We start from the raw sequence: 27977 nt of genomic DNA, 5'->3' as shown, positions 1-27977 counted from the left end.
CAAAATTATTGTCATGCTTGTCACACAAGGTTTGCCGTCTTCTTTCCTCTCCCGTCCTGTTGCGTAAGTTCACTAGTAACAAATGTGAAATGACCTGTTTTACTTGTGTGGAACGAGCCTTTTTTCCCCAAACCCTTTCATGTGGGAGTCACTCCCGGGGAAACGAGGCTTAACAAACTTCCCTCCATTTTCTTTTGTTGAAGTAATATTACTCTACGAGACCACGTGTCTCGAAGCCTTTTGTGCAGTGATAATGTAATAATCCTGACTTTTCATTTGCTGCCTGCTTCAGTCACAAAAGCGTGCAAAAACTCCCAAACCAGCGGAGATTTTCAAGTATCCATCATTGACCAATCGCAAGGCAAAATGTCCTGTGCGGTTTTCTATGAGCCAAGTGAGACATCGTCTTCTAGCTTGTGAAATCAAATGTCCTTCTCTAGCGTAAATATTTTAGATGGTGGATGATCATGCGTCGAGCAGTATAAACTTTTTCCAGTCTGGGATGTATATGATTCCCGACAAACGCAGGACATCGTTGCTTCGAACTTCTGAGTGGGCACCCCAGGACGACGAAGACGGACTGAAGTTATGTACAAGAACGACCTTCGTCACCTTCTAAATCGAAGTTGTCTTATTCTCTCGGTCGACGTCGGAAAAACGAAAGCTAATCTCAATTAAACGGATCTGAAATGAGGAAAACAAATCTGATTTTTTTACCCAGTTCTATTCTTTAAATACAATAATCAAGAATAAATAAGGAAACGTTTTATTGCACTACACATTTCCGCACTGTTTGCTTTACCAACTTATCACTGTATTACCGAATGAGAGGGAGGCAATTTATCGACCCGAGCAGCAAGAAAGTTGACGTCCCTGACGTAAAGCAAAAAAAAGCAACAGGTTTGATAAGCTAAACCACTCTGCACGTGCATCACACTTTTTGGTACATTTCTTTGCCATTACTGGACGACTACGACATGAAATGTCCTGACGCGCCTTTTCATGGAGGACGTAAGCATATCTAGATGAATTTTTCTCTCTCTTTCTAAACATGGGTGCGGTCTCAAAAAATTCAACTCCAGAAAATTTCACCTACATTTGACATTTGAAGGGAGCTGGAATAATCGCGCGAACGTTTGAAACAAAAACGAATTTACTTCGATAGCTTAGTAATGTGTCACTTTCGCTGCCACCACCACCGTCGTCGATATCGTCGTTGTAGACGAGCGTTGGAACAAACCTTAACGGGACTCGAAGCCTGCATGACATCGCATACACCGAGTGGATGCCATATACAATGATATACGGAGAGACTCATGGAGTGCAAGGCCATTAATTTTATCATTTACTACAGCCTCCCTATTTTACTATATCGGCCTAAAAGTTTATCACCTTCATTCGATATCAATTAAGTTACAAAGGTAAAGCTGTACTATTAGTCATAAAGAATCTTAATAGTGCTTACCAAGACACTGAGCAGATACTGCAGACCAGATCACCCTTTCTTGCGAGAAGCTCATCAAACCCAGTTTCCCGGCTCCAACGTCTGGATCTCTTATCTCCCCGGTATCCATCATTAACTTGTTATACTTGAGCCAAATCTTAAGCCTAAATTAAAAAACAAACAAACAAACAAACAAACAAAACATAAACAGGACATTTTTAGCTTATCTTAAACGCCTCTCGGTTATGAAAAGCACGGTACCAATTAGACTTGATCCAACGTTAACTGGTTTCATAGCCGGGGGGGGGGGGGTCTAGTTCTTTTATTTTTTTTACTGAGCGTCTGAGAGGTTGTCTGTAGCTCCACTGCACAAGTAAGAACAATACTGTTCAGCAAAGAAGCAAGTGCTGAAGATTAAGCCACCACAGTAGAACTCCGTTATAACTAAGAGCCTTTCAAACAACAACCAGAATATAACAGACTATACTTTTAACTCCAGTGTAAGTAAGATGTACGAACCAGGATTCCTATATAACGTACCCCGTTACACTCCGCGTTTCAACCAGCGTAGGGTAATTGGCGAGTATTCCTAGCTACCTCAAACGTACTTTACTTCATGCAATCAACAGAAAAATTGCTATTGCACCCAAAATATTTTCGTATACAAAAGAGAGGAAGATATGTCTAATAAACTAGAACAACAGCTGACCTACGATAGTTAACAGCTACTTTCAGTTCCTTTGACTAATGGTAGCGGGTCGCGACTTTTAACCCGCACCCGCGACATCCAACCGCACCCGCGACTTCTAACCCGCACCCGCAACATACAACCCCCGACCCACGACTATTAGTCGAACTCCATGTAGCCAGATGTTCCAACCGTCTGCTTTATTATTGGTGGTAACTATTCACATTTTTAGCTACCATTATTTTAGATTGTCACCTCATAGAGTTCCTGGATGGTAGATAAATAAGTTGCCATCTGTACGCAGTCAGATCCTGCCATCCCCGCTTCTTAGGATCAATCCAAAGAAGTGTGGCCTTTGATATGTGAATGCAAATGAAAAATAGAAATGTAAACGTAAACAACGATTTAAGTGGAATTGTAATGATGATGTAAACATTAGAAAGATTAAACGTCGCGTTCACGGTAAACGTGGGATTCAAGTTACGAAATTTTCAAGATGAGAATTGAGCGGATAAAGAGAGCTTAAAACAATTTTTGTAGATAGAATTGGCGTGAATCTACCAATTTTCGTGTAGTTATAAGTAATAATGAACAGTAAACGATAAGTAAATGGCAAACTTGGTCACGTGGTACAAATTCACGTTTGCCGTTTGCCGTAAACGCGATGCTTAATCTCTCTATTAATTATACATGTGAATATATATCGACAATATCAACAACAAAAGGTAAATTGTACATTTGAAAGTGAAGGTAAATGTTTATGAGAACGCGAACGTAAATGCGAATATGATTGTAATTATAGTAAATGAAAATGGCAAATGGTATATAGATGGGGCAAAAGTGAATACAATTAAAATGTATTTAATAAATGGAATGTGATTCTGAATTTCAATGAATATGTGAATATGAATGTAAGTCTAAATGTAATTCTAAATGTGAACGTGAGAGGTAAACGTGAATGTGAACGTGAAAGTGAGTGTAAACGTAACGCACTGAACCCGTGGCCCCACTGTTCCCATGGGCGAGGAAGCGTTGAGTCAACATTTTGACGCAAATGAGTTGAAAAGGACATAAACACGATGGCGTCATTTCACTACTACTGGTTTTCCTTTAACATTGTTGTAATCCCAGCGAGATTCAATTAACAAAAGCCCCAAACTGCACAAGAAAGCCGGCAAACTCTAAAGGATTCTGGTGTTAGTGGCAAAATCACGTTATCGTGCAAATGGGCCATTACTATTCTAAAAACGCGCGCAAACGTTTTTACCAACCAAAAACTTATTGAACAACACCGAAAAAAAAACAAGACTTTTTTAAAAAACATCTTGCTTATATTTCAAATGTTATTCGATGTAAACCCTTCAGATCAACCGGAAATAATTGCAGTTTTAAAGGCCATTATGAGTGTTTGGAGATGATAGTACATTTGAAACACATTTGAGCCACGGTGTGAACAAAGTACTGATCAGGGGGTAAAAACAAATACAAACAAACAAAAAATAAATAGAAATAAATAGAAAAACCTCGTTTGTAGTGTTTCCAGTGTGCCAAAGAACATTCCGAAGGGTTCGCGAAGGGCCACTAACAGAGTGAATTTTCTAAAAGACAAAAGCAATGCAAGTTAAGTGGTGGTCATATCCATCAAACCAATGAACTGTCAAAGCTAGTGGATAATGCACTTTTCTAGTATGAAACTAATATACCAGAGCCCAAAAGGTTATGTTTTACTTATCCCTTTCAGTATAAAATGGATTCCATTTAGAAAGAAGCTCTGAATTTCTCAGGTGTTTGTACAGAACGTGGGTTGGTGGGTACGTCTGTCAACCACCGGTCATAGGGTCTTGGATGTGATTAACTCTTAAAGAACAAAAGCTACAATTACTAGAGCTTCCAGGGTGACAAATACATTCCAAAGAGTTCACGAAGGGCCACTAACAAATTGAATTTTCCGATAAATTTTTGAAAGGATTGGGGACGTCAGAAATGTTAAGGAAATAGCTTCGTGGGGAAAGTCTTAAGTCACCTTTACGTTGAGCGCGGCTTCTGCTTTGGCTCGGAACGGTCTGCTGTCCCAGTAAACTTGCTTTGACTGCTTCCACGATGCGACAAAGAATTTCCTGGGACTTTGATAACCAAATACAATACCAATAATGTCATCATCAGATCGAGTGTTTACAAAGAACGTACCACTGTATTCGACATCGCGAAACACTTGGTTTCCTAGCGTTGATCGATAAAAGGTGAAAAAGGAAAAGTCGTTACGAAATTACGGAAAAGACATTTGCGCGTCTTGCAGTGTTTATTTGCAGTAGCTAAGCATAAAATTTCACGTTAGTTATGAAACTGTTTCATTGTTCTTAACTGATAGCTGTTTTTTCAGATTTGCTGATTGGTTTACTCTACTGAGTGCAGCTGTTATGATTGGCCGGAGCGGATCTGATTTATAGCCAACTTACTGTCAGGCATTTCACCCCCTTATTTCTGGAAAATGGCATACAGGGATATGGGAAGGGCATAATCGCAAGCTACCTTAAAAGGTTCTAAAAACTGCTGCCTTTATAATGTAATATTATCAATTTCAAATTACCAGTGAAGATTGTAGCAACGCTGTTGACGACCTGTTGGATTTCATCTCCCTATAATATGAAGGAGCAATATTTTGGGTCAGAAGATATAAAAACGGCACGTCTTACCACTGTCCTTGACTTTGGTAACCAAAATAATACACGAGGAAAGTTTTAACTCCAATATGATTAATTGACCGTCGCGAATTTAGTAGATTCAGCAAAGGCAAACAACGTGAAGATATTGGAGACGACGCGCTCAGATTTAAAAATTGACCTGAACGATGTCAGGGCGAAAAATAGAGCACCGGACTCTTTTGCGTTCTCATTTGACGACAAGTTGCCTTTTCTAAACTGACACGTAGCGTACACCGTTTAGGGGGCTTAAGTTTGGTGAGAATCTTAAAACATGAAATTGACCTGCCCACCTTTTTATTTACTTTCCAAAAAGGTTTATCTTGCTCGCTACCTTCAGCGTCAAGGATTAGCGTCGTATAAGCGGTAAAGTCAAATCTTGATATTTTAGGGTCTGTGGGACACATGTCCTCTTGGTCTGAGATACCGTCGCCATCATAGTCGTCTACGCATGCGTCACCGTGTAAATCACCTAAAAGTATACGGTAAAGCAGAAGCAATTTTGTAAAATTCCAAGTAGATCTCAATACACTTCATTAAGCATTCTGCGTTAAGTATCTCTGTGCTTTTTCTTTACCTTTTTGTCAACGGAAGATGAGGTAATTTTGTTGTCTCCATCGAAAAGGTAACATAAGGCCATCGTAACGGTCCCACAGCTGTAATTTTCTTTCATACTCGGCGTGCCAAACGACAAACGTCGAAGCTATTACATGATAGAAACTACGTTAACGTCTGGCGCCAAAATCAACTGTCGAGCGTATCTCTGAATTCGCGGTCTACCTGTTACGGTAGTAATTTCCCAAAATATCGTATTGGACCCTAAAAATCCATACATTCTGTTGCATGTTGTTATCAGGAGGGTGAGGTAGTTAGGCGTAACTTAAGCTCGTTTAAACTTCGAGGTTAACATGTGCCAAATTTCACACTTATTAGAAAAACTGTTTTTTTTTAAGTCGTTTAAATTAAATTCGGCCACGTATAGTCCGTCGTTTAAAAAGGGCCTTACGAGCCCTTACAAGGTACTTTACAAGCGTTCGGGATTCTGATCTTTCAGAAAATACATTAAAATACAGTAACAACATTAACGTAATATAAAGGATAAACACCCACTTTTAGTTTGCTTTTGATCGACATTAAAAACAAGTCTGCAGTTGTCTCTGAAGTCAACAACACCGTCTTCGTCATCATCGCTATCACAAACATCACCTGAAACAAACAGTACCGTCAAGAAGTTGCTTTGCACTTTAACGAGAGCTTTTCCTTTCACTTATGAAACGCTAGTTGTTACCTCTTCCGTCCAGATCTGTGTCCATTTGATCCGGGTTTGGCTGACTTAAGCAGTTATCAAACTTGTCTTCTATTCCGTCGTTGTCACTGAATGTAAAGAATCCAAGATGAGGGGGATGAGATTTACAGTCAGGACAGCCTCCACCAAAGGTTTTTAACTAGGCGCTGAAGACCTTTGGTGTGCATGTTAGCCCTAACGGGAATACTACCAGCGACCCAAAATTGCAACTGAAGTCGACTAATTGTTTCAGCCTGCGTAGAGTCTCATGTCAGTTCCTAAGGCCTTGTTTGGTTCGAATTTGTCTTCAAAGGGTCGGTTTTTAATTAACTTTGTTCGTGCCCGTCGATACGTTGAGCACGAGGTAATAGAAAGAGGCAAAACGTCAAAAAATATATTGATTTGGATGTGACTCAGCGCTAGAATAGTATTTAATGTAATAATCATGAAATTTGTCAAGCTAAGGAGAGTGTAACTCTTACAAATCTCGATCCAGGTCACACGCGTCTCCCCAGCCGTCTTTATCCTTGTCATTCTAGAGGGAATTAAAATACGAATGAGATAGAGAAATAAAATATACAAAAACCTCGATGGGAGGAATTTTTGACGGTCCTATTTTGAGCAGACTGTTTATACTTTGCCAAGGTCAAATTTGGTTGTCAAAATAAGCCAAATATGAAGAGGCGCCCTATTCTCGTAAAAAAGCTTACTCGAATTGTTACAGGAAGGTAGAGAGAGTTTTTTTTATGTCAGTTACTTGCCTGATCGGGGTTGTCGGTGGTAGGGCAGTTATCACACGCATCTCCGACGTTATCACCATCACTATTTCTTTGCTTTCTGTTTGGAACCAGCGGACAGTTATCAAAGATATTTCGAAGACCTGCACAGACAAACGAATAAAAAACTTCACTACTTTACATATTCACATTCCAGCAAATGCTCTGGTATATACGTATTCGGAAATTCAAGACGTGATAATTCTGTGCACAGCCCTTCGCGCCGGAAGGAGTCGGAAAAGGGAGAGACACCAAAAGTGACATAAAAGGGTCGATGTATCTAAATCAGTAACAGGAGCTAGAATATTTTCCTCTCCTTATCGTGTAGTCAAGACAACGCAGCGGAATGTTTGCATTCACTTTTCTTTCTGAAGGCCTCTTCAGACAAGCTCGGTCATTTGACGGAGATCTTACTTCACTCGAATTTCTTTTGCAAATTCTCCCTCATAAAAACACAACACCATGCTAACCCGGTCAACCAAGCCCGCCGACCGACTGCGCATATATGCACAGGCCGTTATAAACTGTTCTCTGGCTAAAGACAATTTCTTCTCGTTGAGTTTTAGCTCAAACGATGCATTTTAAAAAATGCATCAATATCATGCACAGCCGTGTCCTACTGCTTTCTCTACCCAGGCAGCGCTGGTTAACCTACCATCACCATCAGCGTCATCATCACACGCGTCTCCGACACCATCTCCATCCACGTCCTTCTGATCACGGTTGGCAGTCTTAGGACAATTATCGCAGGCGTCACCGACTCTATCTCTATCCTTATCAGTCTGACGTCTGTTAGAAACACCGGGACAGTTGTCCTAAAATGATAATAAAGTAAGGCCTGGAATGCATCAAATATCAGTTAGCACTGCGAAACGTTTGAGAGTCTCTAATTGGGCTGGGGAGGGGAGACACAGGGTTCAAACCTCTCTTGGCTCCCGTACCTTGCATTTTCGGCCTTCTCCCTTTAGCCTTTATTAGAATGCGAGATATTAAGCAGTTATCAAAGACATTTCCAACACCTGCGAAGAAAAACGAACAAAAAACTTCGCTACTTTACAAACTGGCATTGCAGCAAATGCTCTCGCATAAAGAGTTACTCGAAACTGAAGGCGTGATGATTCTCGGCACAGCCAATTTCACGCTTGCCACCCTTCTAAAACTTCCACCTTCCGCACTTTTCCCTCTGGCCTCTTGTACTCCAACCCTCTGTCCTTCCCCTCTGACTATGGACTGCACCGCTGTCGTTTTGCTCACTAAATTGTTTTCGGTTTTGTTTGGTTTAGCGGTAATCTTTCTTTCAGGAATGAGTCACAGATTCCACTCAATTGACCTTTGACCAACCCATAACTCTCATTAACACCGTTGAGCTCCAAGGTATCAACTCGCGTACAGAAGTACTAGAATACCCAAATTACTGAATTACCCAATAGTCAGGATATCTATCGCCATCTGAATCATAATCACAAGCGTCTCCAACTCCATTGTCGTCTTTGTCCTTTTGGTCTGTGTTTGGAACATTTTTGCAGTTGTCCTAATTTTCGAAAGAGTGAGAGAATCAACATATTAAAAGTCAAGGTCAAACCACCACCAGTAACGCGACTTTCCCCGGGACACAGCAAGGAGGGGACGTGATTGTGAAGGGTCTTTGTTTTGCGGACTCGGAATTAATTATACATCACACACCTTGAAACAGCGCGGGTCGCTGCAATTCAGTGCCTCATCTGGAAGTCCATCCATATCTGCATCGATCTCACACAGGAATCCATTTCCGGCAAGACCAGGTTTACACTGGAAAACGAAGATCGATCATCAAGAGTTACCAAAACATCATATTAAATATTTCTTTTGGAGAGCTCGGCTAGTTTTACAACCCCGACACAAGCAACAGTCTGTAGTGTAGTCACTTGGCCAAATGTACAGATAGAAAAAAAGGACGAGTGACTACCTGGAATAAGCCTATATAGTAAGCGGAACCAACCTTCTTTAAGGTAAGTTGTTCTCAAAAGATAAGCTGATAAGCTTGATGCTTTCATTTAGCTTTTTACACATATTTGGGCCACAATGAAAAGTACTAAGTTTACCAGTAACTGTGTATAACCATTAAAAACTGTGTTTACTTATTTAGTCGATAAGGATGGAGAGAGAAGAGGAAGGTATTTGTAACCAATCAAAACGTCTCAAGAACAAAACGCACCTGAAATACTTTTACGTTTTATCTTATTTAAACACACTGAAATTCATTCATTCTTTCTCTATTTTTATTTCCGTCACCTTTTTTTCATAACTAGTTAGTGCGAACCAAATTTGGAAGAGTTGGAGTAATTATTTTTATTGTTTTACTATTGATGTCAATCGTAAAATAGCACAAAAATTATAAGCCAATTGACGTCACGCGAAGGGAGCGACAAAGCGGTCCAGCAATTTCAAGGGACAATTTAGAGCTCAAAAAGAAAAAAAATGCGAAGTCTTTAAACGACAACAAAGAAAAGAGCACGAATCCAAAATGTACCGCCCCAAGGATGTCAACTGCTTTTGAGTAATATCTGGAAGATGACTACATCCGCCGATACCCTGAAACACTTTAAATGAATGATAAAACAATCATCGATTTCGGGGTTGGTCTGGGGCTTTTTTCCGAATACACCTTTCGATCAGTACACCTCATATCATACTTAGTTCATCCAATAATAATGCTTCTTACTAAGAGATGTATACCGCAGCCCTCGTTTTTTCCGGGTTCTAAACAAAATGAAGTGGACCAAAATGGCCCTGTATAATTGTGTGACCGGGAGCGCCTCGTCTAGGAATTTTTTTCTTGAGGGAGGCTCGACTTTTCTTTCGGAAATGCCTTACCCTGCATTTGTAATATGCTCCCTCCTTTATTGGTATACATTCAGCGCCTTCTCCACAGGGATTTGTGTTGGGATCTCCCGAGCAATACCTGATACGGACGCATTCATTGTAAGGGTCGCCAACATATCCTTTATGGCATGAATCACAAGAATAGCTTCCCTGAATTAGCGGAGTAATAAAGAATTAGGATAGTATCGACAGAAACCATGTTAGTGGCCCACAAAAACAGTTTTAAAACAAACAATAACACCAACGTTTATAAATGAATACAAACTACTGTATGAGGCAAGAAGGTGGATACGTTTACGGTTTAATAACTGTTAACTCTGATTTGATCCCGGGTGCCACTCCAGCGAGGAAAACCGAGATAAGGGGGCGTAACGAAGGCACCTTAAGCTAAAAGCTGTGTGTTATACATCGTAGAGCAAATGCTATTATTGATTGAACAAACACCCTTCCCCCATTCACGATTTAGCCCCTCCATTAAGTACCAAATTTGAAATAAGCACCTCCCCTCGAATAAACACCTTCCCCTCCCCGCTAAAAACAGTGAGAATTTATTGACGGGCTACTCTAAGTTTATTACCATAACATACACTAAAAATTATAGCCACCAGTTAGCAATTGAGGTTAAAAAGTCAAATTAATGTTTTTCTCTTGCAGTTTGTAGTCCGTACGTGATGCGTTCGTGTACTTGCAAAGCGTTTGTACACCCAAACAACTCCTCTGTGAATACTCGTCCCATTTATAATTAGCTATTTTAGAAACGAGGAAACTGGGACGTGTTAACTTTCGCAAAGACCTCTGGAGTTGTTACTAAGGACAGGGAAAAAATGGCCAATAGCTGACCTGCGCGTTCCCAGTACACGATGCTAGAAACAATAGCGGCGCCCATTTTTTTTTTTAATGAAAGCTACATCATAGAAACAAATTCTTAGTCCTAGTAATTTTTTGGTTATTTTAGCGTCTCTCTTCGAATGATCTCCCCCCCCCCCCCCCCCTCACCCCCTGCGCCCCCTTCGAACCTACTAGCCCTTTGAGCGCTGATTCGATAAAATACGGCAATTAATGCAAAAGTAGCTACCGGTGTGTTAATACAGGTGGAATGAACTGAGCAGCCGCCATTCTTGCCGTCGTTACATTCATCAATGTCGTTGCAGATCTAACGAAAAAAGGAGAAACACACACACACACACAAAACTTAGCCAGGTTGACTTTTGCTTCATCATAAGGATGACCGATTCGGCCCTGACGCATAAGCTGGCGGTCTCTGCCCTCCAACCAACTAAAACGAAATACTACTGTCTTACCACCTACCTACTGCATACTGTAAGGGCCATAAAAATCTTGTCGTATTAAGGAGGTGATCGCACAGCGAGGAGCTAGGGATTTTCATAGGATGAGCGTTTTTTTTTTTTAAGTTTGCGCCGAAAGAAATAAGGTCGTAAAACCAAGGTCGTAAGTCGATAAGGTGAAAGTTCACTGAAATTGTTTTTGTGACTGTAGCATGCATTTAGGCAGAGGCTAGATTCATACTTTTCCAAAGACACTACTGGCGTTTCTTTGCCCGCCAGAGAACCCATGCAGGTGTAAATGAATTTTCAGTTTCTGCTTGCACACTCCTACAGAGTTTCGACAACTAGTTGTTTCATGGTAAATGCAACAGCACTTGCAGCAGAGCACGTTGTATGCAGTGGGACTTCGTGTTCACAGAGTCACCGGAGTTTTAGTCCAGTCTTCAAACTTAGATTTCTCAGCTAAGGTTTGCTGTTACCTGTTTGATGTTCTCAGCAAACATTCTTCCAATTCCAACGGTAGAATTTCCCACAAATCCTTTGGGGCAGGTAGTACACTCATAACCCGGCTGAAGGTTGGTACAAGTTGTGTAAGGAGAGCAAGGATCATATAAGCACTAGAAGAAAAAAAAGTGAAACGAAGTGAAAATGAAATTTCCTATGGCACAGAAATTTTTAAACTAGTCTAGGTATTGTAGGTTACACATAAGGAGTGTTCATCGCGGTGAAACGAGAGAATTTACTAAAGTTAGGCACCATACTTCAAAGCTTAGGTTATTTTGAAAGTTCGTTGGATTTGTTAGCAATACGCTGTCTATTTACTAAATGATTTGTCTCCATACCAACAGTCTAAGACAGCTGTTGATGCGCGGAAGCCATTTGGACAAGAACAACAGTACAGTAATTTTAATAATGTAAATTACTTCGTGTTTTCCTTAATGAAGTCGATAGCGGAGCGATGGTACGAAAACTGGTATCTCTCCTTTCAAGAAATCCGTCTGCCCACTAAAAAAAGCGATAAAATAATCTTAACTAACTTTACTTTTTAAAACAGCTGGGAGAAACAACAGTCTATCAAAACTGTACAATCAAGTCTTGTGAACTTTTTATCACTTCCTACCTCATTAACATCATTACATCTGATTCCATCTCCTGAGTACCCAGGCGGGCATTCTCCACATTTGAACCCAAGTCCCTCGCCTGGAGTCTCCTCGCAGTCCACAAAGGGGAAACATGGTTTTAATGAACACTTGTTCTCTTAAACAACCCAAGAAAAAATCAGTTAAATCCCATTAGCCCTGTCCACACCAGAAAACGCATACATTTGGATGCGTTCAAGTCTTCCGTCCAGACTAGAACACTGAACGTTTTCATCGAAAAAGCATCGATCTGAAAACGCCCTTAGTGTGCACGATCGAAAACGCATCAAAATGAAAATAATGACCGAAAATATCCTAAGCGTGTGTGTTTGTAGCATGCACATAGAGTTAAACTTCCGTCTCAACGTACAATTCTATCGTTTTTGAATGTTTTAGTTTAGACATTCGAAAACGCATCAAAACGGTAGTGTGGACGCGAATCGATCGATGCGTTTTCCATGACAAGGAAAACGCGCGTTTTTGAAAGCGCATTAGTGTGGACAGGGCCTAAATTTACAACGAATGCACTGCGTCTTTTCTCACGTCACCTATTTCCAACTTTTTTCATTGGGATCTGTTTTAGTAACCAGGCACTAGAGTTGATCCCTGTCGCTGATTCTTTTCACATTTTGACCCTCTATAAAGGACGTATCCAAAGTTGTTTAGACGGACCTTTATTGAAGGTTGAATTCATTTGCAACGTACGCGTACAGCCGTCGCGTTTGCCCGCTGGGATTTTTCGAAAGAAACGGCCAAGAAAACCATCAGAAACATGCAACACATAGCGAACACACGGAGCTGAATACAATGAATGACATCGGAATGGAATGCTGAAAAGTCTTAGAGTGTAACAACAAACAAACAAAAACAGTTGCAGTCTTGACAGTGATGTAACCAACTCAATCAACGAAAAAATGTAATTACTGAAAGTTCCAATGAACATAGGTCAGTACGGTCAGAAATGTAATATATGCGCATCACAACGCAAGACCATAACTAACTTTGGTTACCTGCATTACAGTCTGTTATTCCGTTAATGCGCGAGTTGAACCGTTACGTGTTAAAACGGTCAGCAGTCTTGATCATGCGGCCAACGGAAATTAAGGTTAGCTGTGCGGAAAGTTAGGTCAGCGGATATCATCATAGGGAGCCAAACAATAAATGCAAACGAAAAACGAGAACATGTTGCATTGCATTTATATCGCAATTTACCTTTCCGAACGACGTCTATGTTTTCCGTTTTAGTGTTAATCTTAAGGAATCCGTTATTACCATTTGCTGTCCCTGGTGAGTAAGCGCGATTGGAACAAACTCCGTTTTCCAGTGTTTCCTTGATATAATCCACGTCTAAGGACTAAGAGAAATACTAATGAGTAAAGTGGAGAAACAAACAAAATGTCAGTGTAACTGTGCTCATATTGGGGGTAGCTTCTTCCATAAAATGTTCTGCAGTTGGTGTACGATTAAATGGAGCCGAAACCAGTTGTGGCATTGCACACATTTTAGGCATGCTACTGATGATCAGTTACGACATTCAGATATTTCTAGCAAGATAAAACAGTAAGCCGAGTCCTGAAGCTAATAAAGCTTCCTTGACAAGCCGGGCCGGCAATCCTTCAAGCCAATATACACAGAATACAGACCGAAACTTGGATCTGACCCTTTTGTCGTCCGTAGCAAACAGGTTTGACTATACTGTACAACATTTGGGGTTTCGTCCACAGAAGAAAAGAAGTTAAAAACCAAGTCAAAGGCCGGGAAGGTAAATAGTGGTTATGATCTAAATGGTTGGTAACTCACTTGGGATTGCAGCTTCTCCTTGAGTTTCATAAGTGATCTCTGAAAACTTTCTTCACGTCTCTGAGCTTCTTTTTGCATGCTAACCAGTACCATCATCACATCCTGAATGGAGTAGTGTAGAGCAGGTAATTCAGCATGTCTTGCTGGTGAACCTATGAACTCTCCCCTGCTGATCTGAGATCGCGATGACAGTAGATTCGCTGTAATAGACATTTAGGCCCCAATGTAAAAACGTTTGCAAAGCAGACTGATTTTAAATAACCTGAGATCAGGCTCTATTTTCGTTTTGCTTTGAAAATTACATTCCGGCGGGCAAGGCGAAACAAAAGGAGAGGCCCAATTTTAGCGGTAGAGAATGTATGAGAACCGCTAAAATTGGGCCTGATCTCAGGCTAAATGACTTGAAGTAGTAATATAAAAAATTTAATTGGTGATCCTTTTTCCAATACGGGAACTGGTTGCTTGTCATTGTCCCTATGCGCATGTCGAGTATGCCATCATTGGGAGGATCATAAGCATTAGCCTGCGAACTGCAGACGTATTTCCGGAGGGAGAGAAGCGACGACCGGAAATACGTCTGCGGTTCGCAGGCTACATAAGCATAGGCGCAAAGATTTTATTTATGTTAATGCGCATGCGGCTCATGTCGCGTCTACTCTGACTATCGGACTAGCCAAGAAGCCAGTGAGGACATTCCAAAAAGAACTACTCCTTGTTTACCAGAGACAGCTTTTTTAAACTTGCGCAGATTGCCGTACATTTTATATCTTACCAGCCTCAAATTGCTGTTGATCTCCATCATCCACAAAAACATTATAACTAGGCCAGGAGCAGTTTGTGCTGTTCATCAATTCCTCAATTGCTTCGTGAAACAAAAGTTTGAAATTCTGAAGGCTACCCTAAAATCAACGAAATAAGCGTTAGATGCAAGTAGTAAGGTAACGTAACGTAACGTACTTAAATGCAGTGTAATAAAATGTCACGAATGAGGGCACAACGTTACATGTCCTCTTTGCTCAGTCCTTGCAACAGCTCTTCCGTGACTTTTGCAACTAGGACGAAGTGCTTATCCATGACTTAAGTAAGGTTTACTGTCAGGTTTAGAAAACAACTGGTGGCAATCAATCAATCAGTTTATTTCTAGCTACTACTGTAGACAGACAACTAAATAATTTTCAAGAAATATAACTAAATAAACAATGCATACAGTAGTGGGACACCCAAAATAACTAAAAAGCTAAACTAGTTGGCAGGATCATTACAAGCTCAACGCGTGTAGATTTGTGCCTCTAGCCCAGCGTGGTAACGTGGGAATAAATGGGGGCATCTTCGTATTGAAGCCAAGGAAAGATGAAAGCCACCACCCTTTTTTGAACTAATTCAAGTGCCATACTAAAATATATGTTGCAGTTATTTTTTATCTCGGGTAATTTTTGCTTTTCCTGCTTTTCTTTTGTTTTTGGTTATGGTACGCTAATGAAGTTGAAACAAAGGAAAAATTTAAATTACCTGAGATAAAAAATTAACTACAACATATAATATACACTTAAATTAGCCTGTGAACAGGCTCTCTGTTTGGGAAAGCGATTTTTTCACCCTTTCCTCAAACAGAGAGCTGTTTCCACGAAATCAATCAAAAGGACCATAACCATTTAGAAATAAATACGGTAACTGTCACTTATTTTGCAGAACGGACGTCATTTGAAATAATAATAATAATAATAATAATAATAATAATAATAATAATAATAATAATAATAATAATAATAATAATCTTTATTTCTTAAGATAAAATTACATATCCTAAGTTACAATATAAACTCAAAAAACTATTTACATATCATATCTAAAAATTATTCTGTTACTAAAAACGTTCTTAAACCTGTCAGTGTAGATTCTAGGGACAGAGACTGACGTATTTCTAAGATTGTACCTCGTTTTCTTTTCCCTAGGTAAAAACTGGAAGAACGGACATTCGGGGTCATTCGATCTTTTTTTGTAGAGTGTCTTGTCCGCCTTCTCTACATTCTTGGACATAAACTTTCTTTTCATACACCGGTCTAAAAAATTCTGTATTACAGAAAGGTCGGAATCTGAGGCACCATAAACCGGCAGAGCGTAAGAAAAATTTGGTAAAACTATTGCGTTAAAAAGGTGATCTACTTCCTCCTGGGACATTCCTTCCTTACGTAAAGATCCTAACACGAATAATGACTTGTTCGCCTTAATTACCTTCGCGCGCACGTGACTACTGTATTTACAATTTTGTTGGAAAGTTACACCTAATATGGATAACTATGCGCACTGCGGTATATTACTAACTGGCGCGATGTCCTGACTGAAACCTTTCTTACGGAAAATAATCTCCTTGCATTTTGTTGGATTGGATGTCATGCGATTGCGGCTGGACCAGCTAAGAAACTGATCCACCAAGTCAGTGCGACACTGGCCGTTTCCCCAAAAAGGGACGATAATTGTAGAATCATCAGCATATTTAAACAAAGCTGGGCGACCTTCTAGATTGATTTCTAAGTCATTAATAAACACGTTAAAAAGATATGGCCCACTGACACTACCTTGTGTCGTACCCCTATTTACCTCACGCCGCTATCCTATTTGAATGGATAACAAACATTCTAACATATTTGTACACATTCTTTCTGCTATTTGGAAACCTAACAAAAACAACTTGCATTAGTTTTTTCAAGCATGGATTACAACCTACTTTCCAAGTCAACATGGCACTTTCCTTCCCTACACCTCTCTGGGCAAACAAGAACACCACATCCCTTGACGATAGAACAAGATTCTCGATTCGTGACATCATCTTTTTTCTACCCAGCATCTTACAATCAACGAACAACTCAACAGCTGTTTTCCCCAAGTGACTGTGAGGAAACAGGTAGAGCGCAATTTTGTGCCATCGGCCGTCAGACAGTTTGCCAACACGATGGAAAGAAACATCTTGAGGTTTCAACTGTGACGTTTGGTAGGTAATTCCCAGGCGACAAGTCCGATAACAGGCTACCCATACAGACAACAAGACCTGACCTGAAAAGATATCGCATTTGAAAAAGACCTTTCTTATCACTAGTCAGCGTCAGTTTAAGGTCGCAAAAGTCAAAATATCTTTTCCAGTACAATTTCCTTTTTCATATGTATTCTTTTGGTTCTAAATCCTGGAAAACAAATTTGTCTCACACCAGTAATGAAGAATATCGAATAGCGGCAGTTGGGTGCCTCAAATTAGAAATTAATCTCCCCCAGCCTCCTAACCTTCACGTGCATAAATAGCAAGGAGATCACAAATGAAAGCCTCTCTTTTACCCACTTAAGAGCAGATTCTTTGCCTATCAATCGTTTCCATTCACCTCTATCATTATGTGTTTGTGTGCTTGCAGAGTTCTTTTTTGTGAATTTGAAATAGAATTGAAGTTGTTTCTCCAAAAGTAACTCTTCAGTTAGTTGAACTTAATAAAGGGCTACCCTCGATTATACTTTGAGTAAGCGCCTAGTATTTTAAGTGAGCGCCCGTGGCTTATGTCGAGAAGTACGGTATTTTAGTACCACAAATCTAAATCAAATGCTGTACAAGGCCCCCACGTGGGATATATGTACACAGGGAAAGGTCAGCGGTTATTCAGTCATGGTAATGGCTTTTACGACGGCTGACCGCTTGATGTCCTACAAACGTCCTGGGCCCAGTTGTTCGAAGCATGGTTAGCGTTAACCAGCGTTTAAGTACCTTGACAACGTATTGGTTTTGATACTGCTTAACCAATGGTTAAAGCTAACCATGTTTTGAGCAACTCAGCCCTGGTCTCTGCGCAGAACTAATATATGATATCGTAAAAATAAAGTAAATCTGCTTGATTTGTCATTAATATTTGTTAGACAGTTCATACCTTTCCTTCTGCGTTCTAGAGAAAACAGTGTTCGGCGAGAACTGTGCATCACCTTCACGTTAGCCATGACAACCATTCGTTTTTTATTGTTCAAAAAAAACCGCATCTGCTCCAAGTAACTACTCGGTAGCTCCATCCGGGAGATGTTTTTCTCGATCTTGTACGCATCTCCGAATTCTCCTTCAAGGCCTTGTACCTTCTGCAGACCTACAGTGTGGGCATTTATGTCCATGGCTTCAAAAATGTCAATCTCTGCTTGAGAAGAAACAAATTTCGTAACTGGAATTTACTGACTCTCTCAATGGGACAGGGGAGGGGGAGACTCCAACCTCGTTCCCAGGTTCTACCCTACGGCTAGGAGAGAACCCTGGGAACGAGGTTGAGGGAGACTCCTCTACAAAAGGGACAAGGTCATTCATTGTTTCACCTAGAGGTGTGAATTGAAGATTTTGATCTTAGGGCCTGCTTACAGGGAGGTGGGGGACCCCCAGGTAGGTGAGGTAACCCGCTTAGGTGGGGTAACCCACCTGTCCATATAATCTCTCATTTTAATATGATCACGTTTACGTGATAGGTGGGGTGACCCGCAGCATGTTACCTCACCTATCTGGCGTCCCCTACTTACATGTAAACAGGCCCTTACTTTGAAAAAAAAAAAAAAACATCATTTAACGGTTGGTCTATGCGTCAGACATGTCGAGATATGAAGCATGCGGGATGTTTGAGAGCACAAATGAGGCGCATTAGGAGGAGTTGTTCGAGGCGGCTGTAGTCTCTTGTTTTCCAGAAAACATTACGGTAGTGTCATTTATAGTTGTTCTTTATGCCTCATACCCACAAGGTTGTCACAATCGGGTACAAAGGCTGCAGTTCTGTCATAATTGATTATAATCACTACAGTCTTGTTAGCCCTAGCCTGCGTGGCAGGCGTTTGAAAGGGAAGGGAAAGGGAGTTTTAGGTGCGAGCTCGCACCTAAAACCCTTTCCCTTCCCTTTCAAACGCCTGCCACGCAGGCTATGTTAGCCCGCGAGCGAGCTCTCGGGGGGCGGCGGTTGGAGGGAAGAAGGGGGAAGGAGATGATCGTTCTTTCCCACCCCCGTTCCGCCTGACCTCGCAAGCAGCAACAGACTTGTCGTCACGTTATAGCATATTAGGAAAAAAGCAATTAATTCAGTATAGACCAAGATGAAATACTAAATGGCAAGCTCACCCGTTTTACCATCTTCTGCAGCTGCTGCGATGTGAAGCAACGACAAAAGCAGCAGAAGAGAGGAAGAAAACATCTCTATTTTCCAGAATTATCCGCAGCTACCGTTTCTGAAGGAAAAAATGTAAGTAAGGGACTCAAAAATGAGCCAGGGATTAACACACACGAATAATATAATTATCTTTATTATTCTGTACAGTCGGTCATAAAGAAAAGCTACAGTTTTGAATTGATTTTGTATGGCGAGAAGTGTCAAGGGATCTAGTTTTTTCTAGGAGAATGAAGACGATGGAAATGACCTAACGATGGTGTTTTAATCTTCTATTAAAATGAACGGAACAGGATCCCAATATAACGCCATTACCGCTGAGGAAAACAAGGGCCAACTCTGAGTCTATAATGTTGTCGCGTTTCTCAAAATAACCAGTTTACCTTTGTTGAAAAATACGCTTTGCGCCCCCCACAAGCCCACATTTTCCGATCTGGATCTTGAAATAATGAAAATGACAAACTTAGTTTCAAGTACTTGGCTCACGTTTTTTTTTTCTGCAATTTTTTTTTCGTCCGGCGGCGGAAGCTTTGTCTCCGCCGTGCAAATTAAAATACTGTAAAAGCGGCAGCATTCGCTGGCTAGACCCTGGAAGACAGGAAAAAGTGATGACACCTTTAATCAAAAGAGAAAAATAAACAGTATACTTGGATATAACGAATCCCTGTTACAATCAACTTCATTTTAGATTTTTGTTTTGGTTTGGTTTTTCTTCCATTTGAGTACACGAATAATATAATTATCTTTATTATTCTGTACAGTCAGTCATAAAGAAAAGCTCCAGCTTTGAATTGATTTTGTCGGAGAGAAGTGTCAAGAGCTCTAGTATTTTCTAGGAGAGTGAAGACGATGGAATTGACCTAACGATGGCACTTTTTTTTCTTTCTCCGTCTCTTACACACAAGTCTCCGGGATACTTCAACTGAAAAGATCGTATGAAACTTAAAAACAAAAAACGAACAATGGCCACACTTTGAGAAAACATTTTTGACTTTGCAGTGAAGCCACTCGCCTACGTACAGTTCGTGGTTCTTCTTGAGTTTGAAAAGTTCACTTGCATTCATTTCACTGTGATCTACCAGAGCACAGTCACTAGAATGCGAACGCTGAGAGACGGCCGCGCGTTGAGGACTTAAAACCGAATACTGAACCATGGTAGAGTGGCAAATCGAGAACCGGAGGTCGCGTTCAATCCTTTCCGTGCGCTGACATTGCGTTGTTTTTCATAAATCTACCTATTAAAATGAACGGAACAGGATCCCAATATAACGCCATTTTCGCTGAGGAAAACAAGGGCCAACTCTGAGTCTATAATGTTGTCGCGTTTCTCAAAATAACCAGTTTACCTTTGTTGAAAAAGCCGCTTTGCGCCCCCCACAAGCCCGCATTTTCCGATCTGGATCTTGAAAAAAATGACAAAGTTACTTTCAAGTACTTTGGTTTTTTTTTTGCAATTTTTTTTTCGTCTAGCCGCGGATAACCTATGAATACAGACGTATCTACAGAAGTAGCTAGACGTATCGGCGGCTGCTTTGTCTCAATCCGTGGAAATTAAAATACTGCAAAAGCGGCAGCATTCGCTAGCTAGACCCTGGAGGACAGGAAAAAGTGATGACACCTCTAATCAAAAAAGAAAAATAAACAGTATTCTTGGATATAACGTATCCCTGTTTACAATCCACTTGATTTTAGATTGTTTTGTTTTGGTTGTTCTTCCATTTGAGGGTTTCGCCTTACAAAAAAGGACGAAAAATTATGCATTTCTCTTCTTCCTTAGTGAAACTGAAAAATAAACATCGTTTAATGCAACAGAACGCTTCGGCTTCAATACCTTCCTTGGTAAATGAAACAAGGACAACAATAGCAAAACTCTTGACTTGGTTGTCTGGGTAATTTAATGGCGAACCTCACAAGTATCCTTGTATTAAAACCCCTGTTTCAAGAGTATCTGTATTTTTCTAGATATGAATGCCTCATTAGTTTCCGTCGTTAGAGTGGTAGCATAGACTTTGCTCAGCAAAATTGTATGACAATAAGGGATAGTTTTTTAAGGCTTTGGTCGAGAAAAAATCAAACCTATAGAATGTCTACTCTATCAAAGACAACGTACACGTCCTAAAGCTTGTGAAAGCATTTGTCCTCTTTTCACTTTTTTTCCGTGCGCATTAAAACCATTAGACTCGCTTTACCCGTAAATATAAATAATAAATAAATGTGATTACCAATATTCATTGAAACCACGATATAACGAGCCCTAGTTTTAAGAACCAGACATGGGTTGCAAAACAGACACAGCAGCATACTTGACTTTTAACTGCAATATTTATTACCTCTCCTCACAGAGGCTCTATTGGATGTATAAACAACCAAACAAAAGCAACAACAAAGAATAAAATGAGTGCGCCTTCGTTTCGATTCTCCACAGCCTCCAAGCGACACAAAGAGGTTTTGTGGATTGAGGTTATGTTCACGCTATACCGGATATAGCTTTCGCGCTCGCCCGGCACAAAAACTATAACAGGAACGGAGCGTAAGCCGCACCGCGCTGATCTTAAAGTGGAGAGTCATATCGAGTAGGTGTTTACACTATACCGGGTCAGGAGCAGCCCATAACCCGGAGCAAGCAACTCCCATACTAGGCCCATGTCACGGCGTTTTTACGGACCGGTTTATTTTTAGACACATTTCAAGGCACTTTTTCCCGCGAAAATGGAGTCTCCACCATGTCTATGAGCGCATTCAAAGTATAAGATATCAAAAAGGAAAACTAAACGTTATTAAAAGGCAAAAAATATCCTCTTTAGGTCTGTAGGTTTTGCTGACTGTGGTTTGAGGAATTGAAAAGATATTCAAGATTCGCGCCAAAACTGTTCTAAAAATAAACTGGTCCGTGAAAACGCCGTGACACGAGCGTATGGAAGTTGATCGCTCCGGCTTATGGGCTCCTGACCGGACAGCTTTTCGTGTCGGTAGTCAAAGGAGAGAGGTATAACTGTAACGTAAGTCTCGTGGCGAAAGTCACGCTGTCTAACAATGAATAATCTGGAAACAAAGAAGCCAAAAGAAATAAATTTTTCGAACAATTCAAAAAATGAAAATGAAAATTAAGTTTTATCATCTGTGGTAATAAAGTCGATTTATTACCGTGAAAAGATTGATGACATTTCATGCGCAAGCTCATGTCAGAGCTGATGTTGATGACTCGCTATTGGAGATTCTTGCGAAACGGATGTACTGTTTTGACGATATAATCACTATCAACATCATCATCATCATCATCGTCAACAACAACAACGACAACAAAACAACAATAAGGCATGACTTAAGTTTGGAAATGATCTTCCGTGTTAACACGTAGCTCTGTGGCCTCTGTAGTACATTTCGTGACTCGAACCTTAATTTCTTTCTTTCTTTCTTATAAGAAAGGAAAAACAACATTACATTGTTTGATCGTATCCCTTTAAAGCCAAGAATTTTTTCACTTGTTCTGTCATCGTTTACCAACAAAATAAATCATGATTTTTCAGTTGTTCTGTCAGCGTTTACTTACAAAACACATCAACTTAAGAGAGCAATTTATTTACTAAGCCACTTAGCAAAGAATAAGTCCTTAAAAAGATAATTTCCGTCTGTAAACGGATCGACACAATTTTTTTTCCTAGACCACACGCCGTGCTTCTTTATCTTTTAACGCGAATTTCTTAATTTGACAGATCTTTGTTCAATGAATATTTCATCCATGCATTGCCATCCATTGTCTCCTGTTTACGCTCGTCTGATGCACCTCATTCTTTTTTCTTTGTTAACAATTGTTAATAAAGGAAAAGTGTCAATTACTTATGACGGCCTTTTTTTGAGTTTTATCATCGGAAATAATGCTCCTCTTTGTAGCTTCTTCTGCATGAAAATAATTGCATCGTTGGCCTATGTGTTTGAGCATACTGCTGAGAAAGCCATCAAACTGCAATGCTTTCAATAAAAACGACTCTTGTGAGGTGATCGTGCATTTTTTTCCCGTTTCACAATCAGCCGACAACAAGCTTATCGCAAACAACCCGAAACAAACACTTAACAACAACATGCGCCCCCCTCCCAAAAAAAGCGGCAGAATAGAAGTGAACCGCTTTGCGTTACGTATCCCCATTTTTTTGCGTCAAAAAGGTTAATTCATTTTACATCTTCCTTATCTTTTAGCCTCAGATCTTCTCATTAGCGCTTTAATTGAACCATTCCATAACCGCAAAAAATATCAAATAAACATAAAGCACTACAGCAATGCGCTTTGTGTTTGGAGAAAAATCTTCTAGAACAAATGCAAGTGCGTGCTCTATTCTCTATCGACCGGAAATTCAATTTTACATCTCCAAATACGACCAATCGCCTTTCTCACGCACCTTCCTTAAGAAAAAGTTGGACGAGTAAGCTCTTGTAGGATATTGTAAAGACTATACCAGATGATTATGCTACAATTGATTACTTCAGGTCATTGAAGAGAGTTAAGCGAAACAAAAGGGTGGTCAATTAACTGATTAACGCGAATTATTTTACGAGAGCACTTTTAAATTCCTTAAGCTTCCGTAGTCGTCTTGTTACTCACGAACGGAGGTATTCGACCATTGACGTAAAAACTTCATGTAGCGATGAGTCAGCGATCGGGGCGAGGAATCATACATGAATCCCAGTGGCGGTGACCAAAGTGCTGCAAAACGTAACGCATGCAGCTGAGATCTCTGAAGTCGCTAACTGAAAAAAACTTAGTTCGTGATTCGTAAAAGTAAACAACTGACTTGATGCGTTCGAAATTTATTCGTGCCAACGATTAACGTGAAACGAGGCCCTTGCATTATTTGAAAGAAATTCGTCAACATTTACAGGAATTAGAAGATCTGATAAGATCTTTATATGACCGGGTATTATCCTATACACTATATATCAAGCTAAACAGATCGATTTCTTTAACAGCCAGCTGTCCAAGTGGATGAGATAAGAAGGCAATGTGTATTTTAACTACCAGTGAAGAATTTTCTTTGTTGTTTCGTAAGTTAAATATGGATTTTGTGATCAAAACATGACAAAATCTTAGGAAAGTCGTAGTTTGCAAATATCGCAAAACTATAATGAAAAATTGTTGAGAAGACAAGACTTCGTATTAGTGTTGATACTCTCCGTGGTCATAAGACATGTTCTACAACCTTATAACTTATATGAGCATTTGGATATAACAGTCTTAACAAATACCGCCTAATGTTTCCCGGGCACAACATTGACTTTTTGGGAAAAGCATAGATTTGCAGACTTACCAGCTAGGCCAATTTTTGTGACAACGTGCTACAACCGGTACGTAGAGCATCGACATCGAGAAGTCAAATGAGCCGTGAAATACGTAATGACTTGAAAACAAAGAAAGCGTCGATAAAGTTGTTGATACTAGCACCTTTTAATTTAAGTACAATTCTTTTGTCAAAAAGTGAAGCGGGACGAGCGGGGTGGGGGGGGGGGGGGGGAGGGAGTACTTTATAACTATTCTTTCTAAAGATATGTAAAAAGTATATCACATTTTTTTAAGCCTTTCTTTTGTCTGTGAATACCCAATCCGTAATCAAACAATTCCTTCGATTTTTTATTAAAGGAATAACATGAAATAAGTTTCTCCAAATAAAAAGTGTGGATGTTTTCACATTTGTTGCGATATTATTACCTTAACTACGGACCGCCCATGTACGGTACACGTTCAGTTAGGTACCCGAAAGTAGCGATAGGAAAAGGCTAATAAATCCGAAAAACGAAAAACGAGGGTCGTTACTTTCGGAACTTTACGCGGTATGAGTCTATATTTGTACCTCTCATAGATTCATAGATCCAATTGTAAGCCCAATTATGTCCACCTCATCTACGCGATTAACCGTAATAGCTATGCTACTAACCATTTGACGCTGAGCAGAGCATTGCAAAGATCTGCTGCATAGCGCTTACATACACTGTCGAATACAATACCAAGCCCACCTGTGAAGATCAGTGAGCTTGGTACCAAATCGGGTCTAAAATTTCTGGCCCGCTTTTTTTAAAATATTTTTTTAGGCCTCGGCCTTGTCCGCTTGTTTCACATACCCTTAGAAATAACTTTTAGCGTAATTTTGGGGTCGTCAGTCGAGCTTTGTTCCATTATTGCATGATGATCGCCATTAAAGATTTAGATGCGGTGATTATCATAAAGGTCCAATCCTAGACTAGTTTTGAATAGGGGAAAAAGGGACTTCTCATTTTGCCATAGAAAGCTATAGAACAGTTCACGAGACGGAATTTCATGCGCTCAGTAGGTTTTCGTGTTTTCTGTTAATGGGACTGGAATGCCATTAATAAAGATAACAGGGACAAGGAAGCAAACCTTCTTTGTGTCCATAATGTTAGCGCAATATGCGCACACGGAAGAGAACAACGTTTGGAAAGGTACAGGTTTGAGCTGGTCTAGGTTAAAGAACAAATTCCATCACCCTTCAGCACCCGGTAGCGGTCCAAATAAGCAAATGTAATATATTTGACTTTGGCTGTACAGTCCTAACAAGAGAGGACACCCCTTATAGATACCAATTTATACTCTCTATAGTTTTTGGATCATTTAAATCAACTGCTGATTCATTACATTCATGGTCAACAGGCCTCATGAACGTTGCTGGTCAAGAAAATACACTCTGGGAATCTTTGTTAATGTGTAAGCAGAATTAATTGCCGAGATTTTAGCCCTTCTCGTTCAGCAGTCTGACTTACCATTGCGCACTCACCCCTCCTTTCTCACTATAGCAGTGTCTGCACAAAAGTAAAGTTGGAGAGGAAAGTGTGCAAAAATAAATACGATTTTTCTCCCCTCCAGAAGACCGCAGTACGAGATAACGATTATGCGCAGTACAACTTGATCCAGGTTCCCTGCCGTGAAAATCCCGCGTAACGTAAGTAATCGCCTTATTACCTATTGAGCGTTCGGAAACAGGCAAAAATTCGTAGAAAATCGAGCAGAGCGCGTGAACAAAAAAATGATTTATCGGAAAGATTCTTTTCCTGCACTGGAGACAACAATAATTATACGTCTTGTCGAATGCTGAATTCAATATCGGCAACACGATGATAATCCTAAATAAGCTTTTTAAAAAACGCGACCATTTTGGCGCAGTATAAAGGTGGAAGTTCCAGGCCTCAGTTGCGCATAGGCTAAATGGCGCTATCCACCTGATAAACCACTATCCACTGGATAAGTATTAGGGGAACCAATTGCGCTATCCATTGGATAGAGATTTATCCAGTGGATAGCGTTTACCGCCATTTAAAAAAACTGGAGCCTATTCCACATGCCTTAATATTCTCTGATGAGCAAAGCCTCCTCAACACGGCTTTTGTCCATGTTATGCTCTCACTGTTGTTAATATTCTAGCACCTTCCATCTGACTTCAAGTCTCGAGGCCTTGCAATGTCACCTGGCATGCTACCTATATGCGGCGCCTTAAAACGGTCACGTGATTTACGATCATCACATGACTGATAGACTGTGACTAATTTACGTTTAAACTATCTTTGCTCTGAGTACGAAAGTTTTCTTATGGTAACCATGATTAGAGGGCGAAATTCTACTACCCATGCAGCAATCATGGAATATGCAATACAGCTAGTTATGTATTTAGAACTCATTTCTTTGTCGCCTTCTCGTCTACTGAAATACTCCATGAAGTATCGAAGATGTTATCAGTTACTACTCCATGATATTTAGCATTTTCCAGACGCGACCCAGATACTCGGAACGATGACGTACACATGTATATACTTCAAAGTACATATATGTTGACACTGAGCTCGCTGTGATCGATGAAGTCATTGCCCTTTCCTTTTACATCCACACAAAATGTTCGTCAAAAAAAAATCTTAACACTGACTGATTGACCGCATTGCTTCATTCTTTGACACGAAATGGTTAAGAAACAATCAAGACACATTTTAAGGCGCTTAGATTGAAAAGGTGAAAAACAGTTAACAGTGAGAAACAAACAGCAGAAAACAAGACAAAGTAGAACCGACAGCAAGACAGCAGTTAATGTTGGCCTGTTTGGAATCGTGGCATCTTGAATTATGCAATTAGAAAGCGATCCTAACATGCTATTGTATAATAATTCTTTCTTTTGCTTTGCAGTTAAAAATATGAACCCTTCTTGCCGGCCTCCTCGGGGCTACATTGTTAAGAGCACGTAAAGAAAGTATCAAACACTATCTAATATAATAAAATTAATAATTAATTGGAAGATCTGCTAACATTTCGGTTCTGGAACATTCGTGTGTTTTAAGATTATATCACACCGACTGGTAGTCTTCACCAAGTCCAGGGAGGACTTTCTATCTTATATTACTTGGAAAATTTGTCGCGTTTTCATTCTGAATACTGATATTTCTGTCATTTACAAAGCCCGTTTTTCTGTCGTTGGAGATCATATGCTACACACTCGGTGGAAATTAAAGGGACACAGTCAGCTTTGGGTCAGTGCTGACCTTGACGCCGGGGGGGGGGGGGGGTACTGCCATATATGGGCTATATGGGTATGTGCCGCTGTGAAGGGTGTGGTTTTCAAGCAATTTTCTCTAGGATAGGGTATATAAATCAGAGCGTTTGGGTCTAAAAAAGGGTATCATTTTTCAGGAAACTGATCAGTTGGTTGAAGATTTTATCTAGACTGGGGAAACAGCTACTCTAGAATAGGGGGATTTTGGGAGTTTACTCTAGTATAGGGTAGCAAAATTCAGCTGAACTAGCTCTGGTATAGGTTAAGGGTTCCAGGGTCCCAGCGGCACATCCCCACCC

The 27977-nt window shown here is 40.2% G+C and overlaps 1 protein-coding gene across 1 annotated transcript; it reads right to left on the bottom strand.

The window, feature by feature from the left end:
• Positions 1-60: 60 nt before the first annotated feature.
• LOC140939090 (cartilage oligomeric matrix protein-like) lies at positions 61-24532 on the bottom strand. The gene is made up of 26 exons (XM_073388650.1): positions 24442-24532; positions 19096-19202; positions 17885-18136; positions 16705-17030; positions 14752-14878; positions 14228-14241; positions 13980-14153; positions 13392-13533; positions 12161-12297; positions 11520-11657; positions 10830-10907; positions 9746-9904; positions 8576-8680; positions 8316-8423; positions 7548-7707; positions 6878-6996; positions 6599-6651; positions 6120-6205; positions 5942-6037; positions 5125-5303; positions 4720-4768; positions 4156-4352; positions 3656-3730; positions 2388-2485; positions 1466-1608; positions 61-684 (listed from the first exon to the last, which is right to left on the bottom strand). Exons 2-26 carry the CDS (start codon positions 19166-19168, stop codon positions 671-673), a joined length of 3102 nt encoding a protein of 1033 aa, XP_073244751.1. The 5' UTR covers positions 19169-19202; positions 24442-24532; the 3' UTR covers positions 61-670.
• Between the last annotated feature and the right edge of the window lie 3445 nt (positions 24533-27977).

Source organism: Porites lutea, chromosome 5 (genome assembly GCF_958299795.1).
Source record: "Porites lutea chromosome 5, jaPorLute2.1, whole genome shotgun sequence".
NCBI lineage: Eukaryota > Metazoa > Cnidaria > Anthozoa > Scleractinia > Poritidae > Porites > Porites lutea.
Note: the sequence above shows the minus strand (reverse complement) of the source record. Positions and strands in the feature narration are given on the sequence as shown.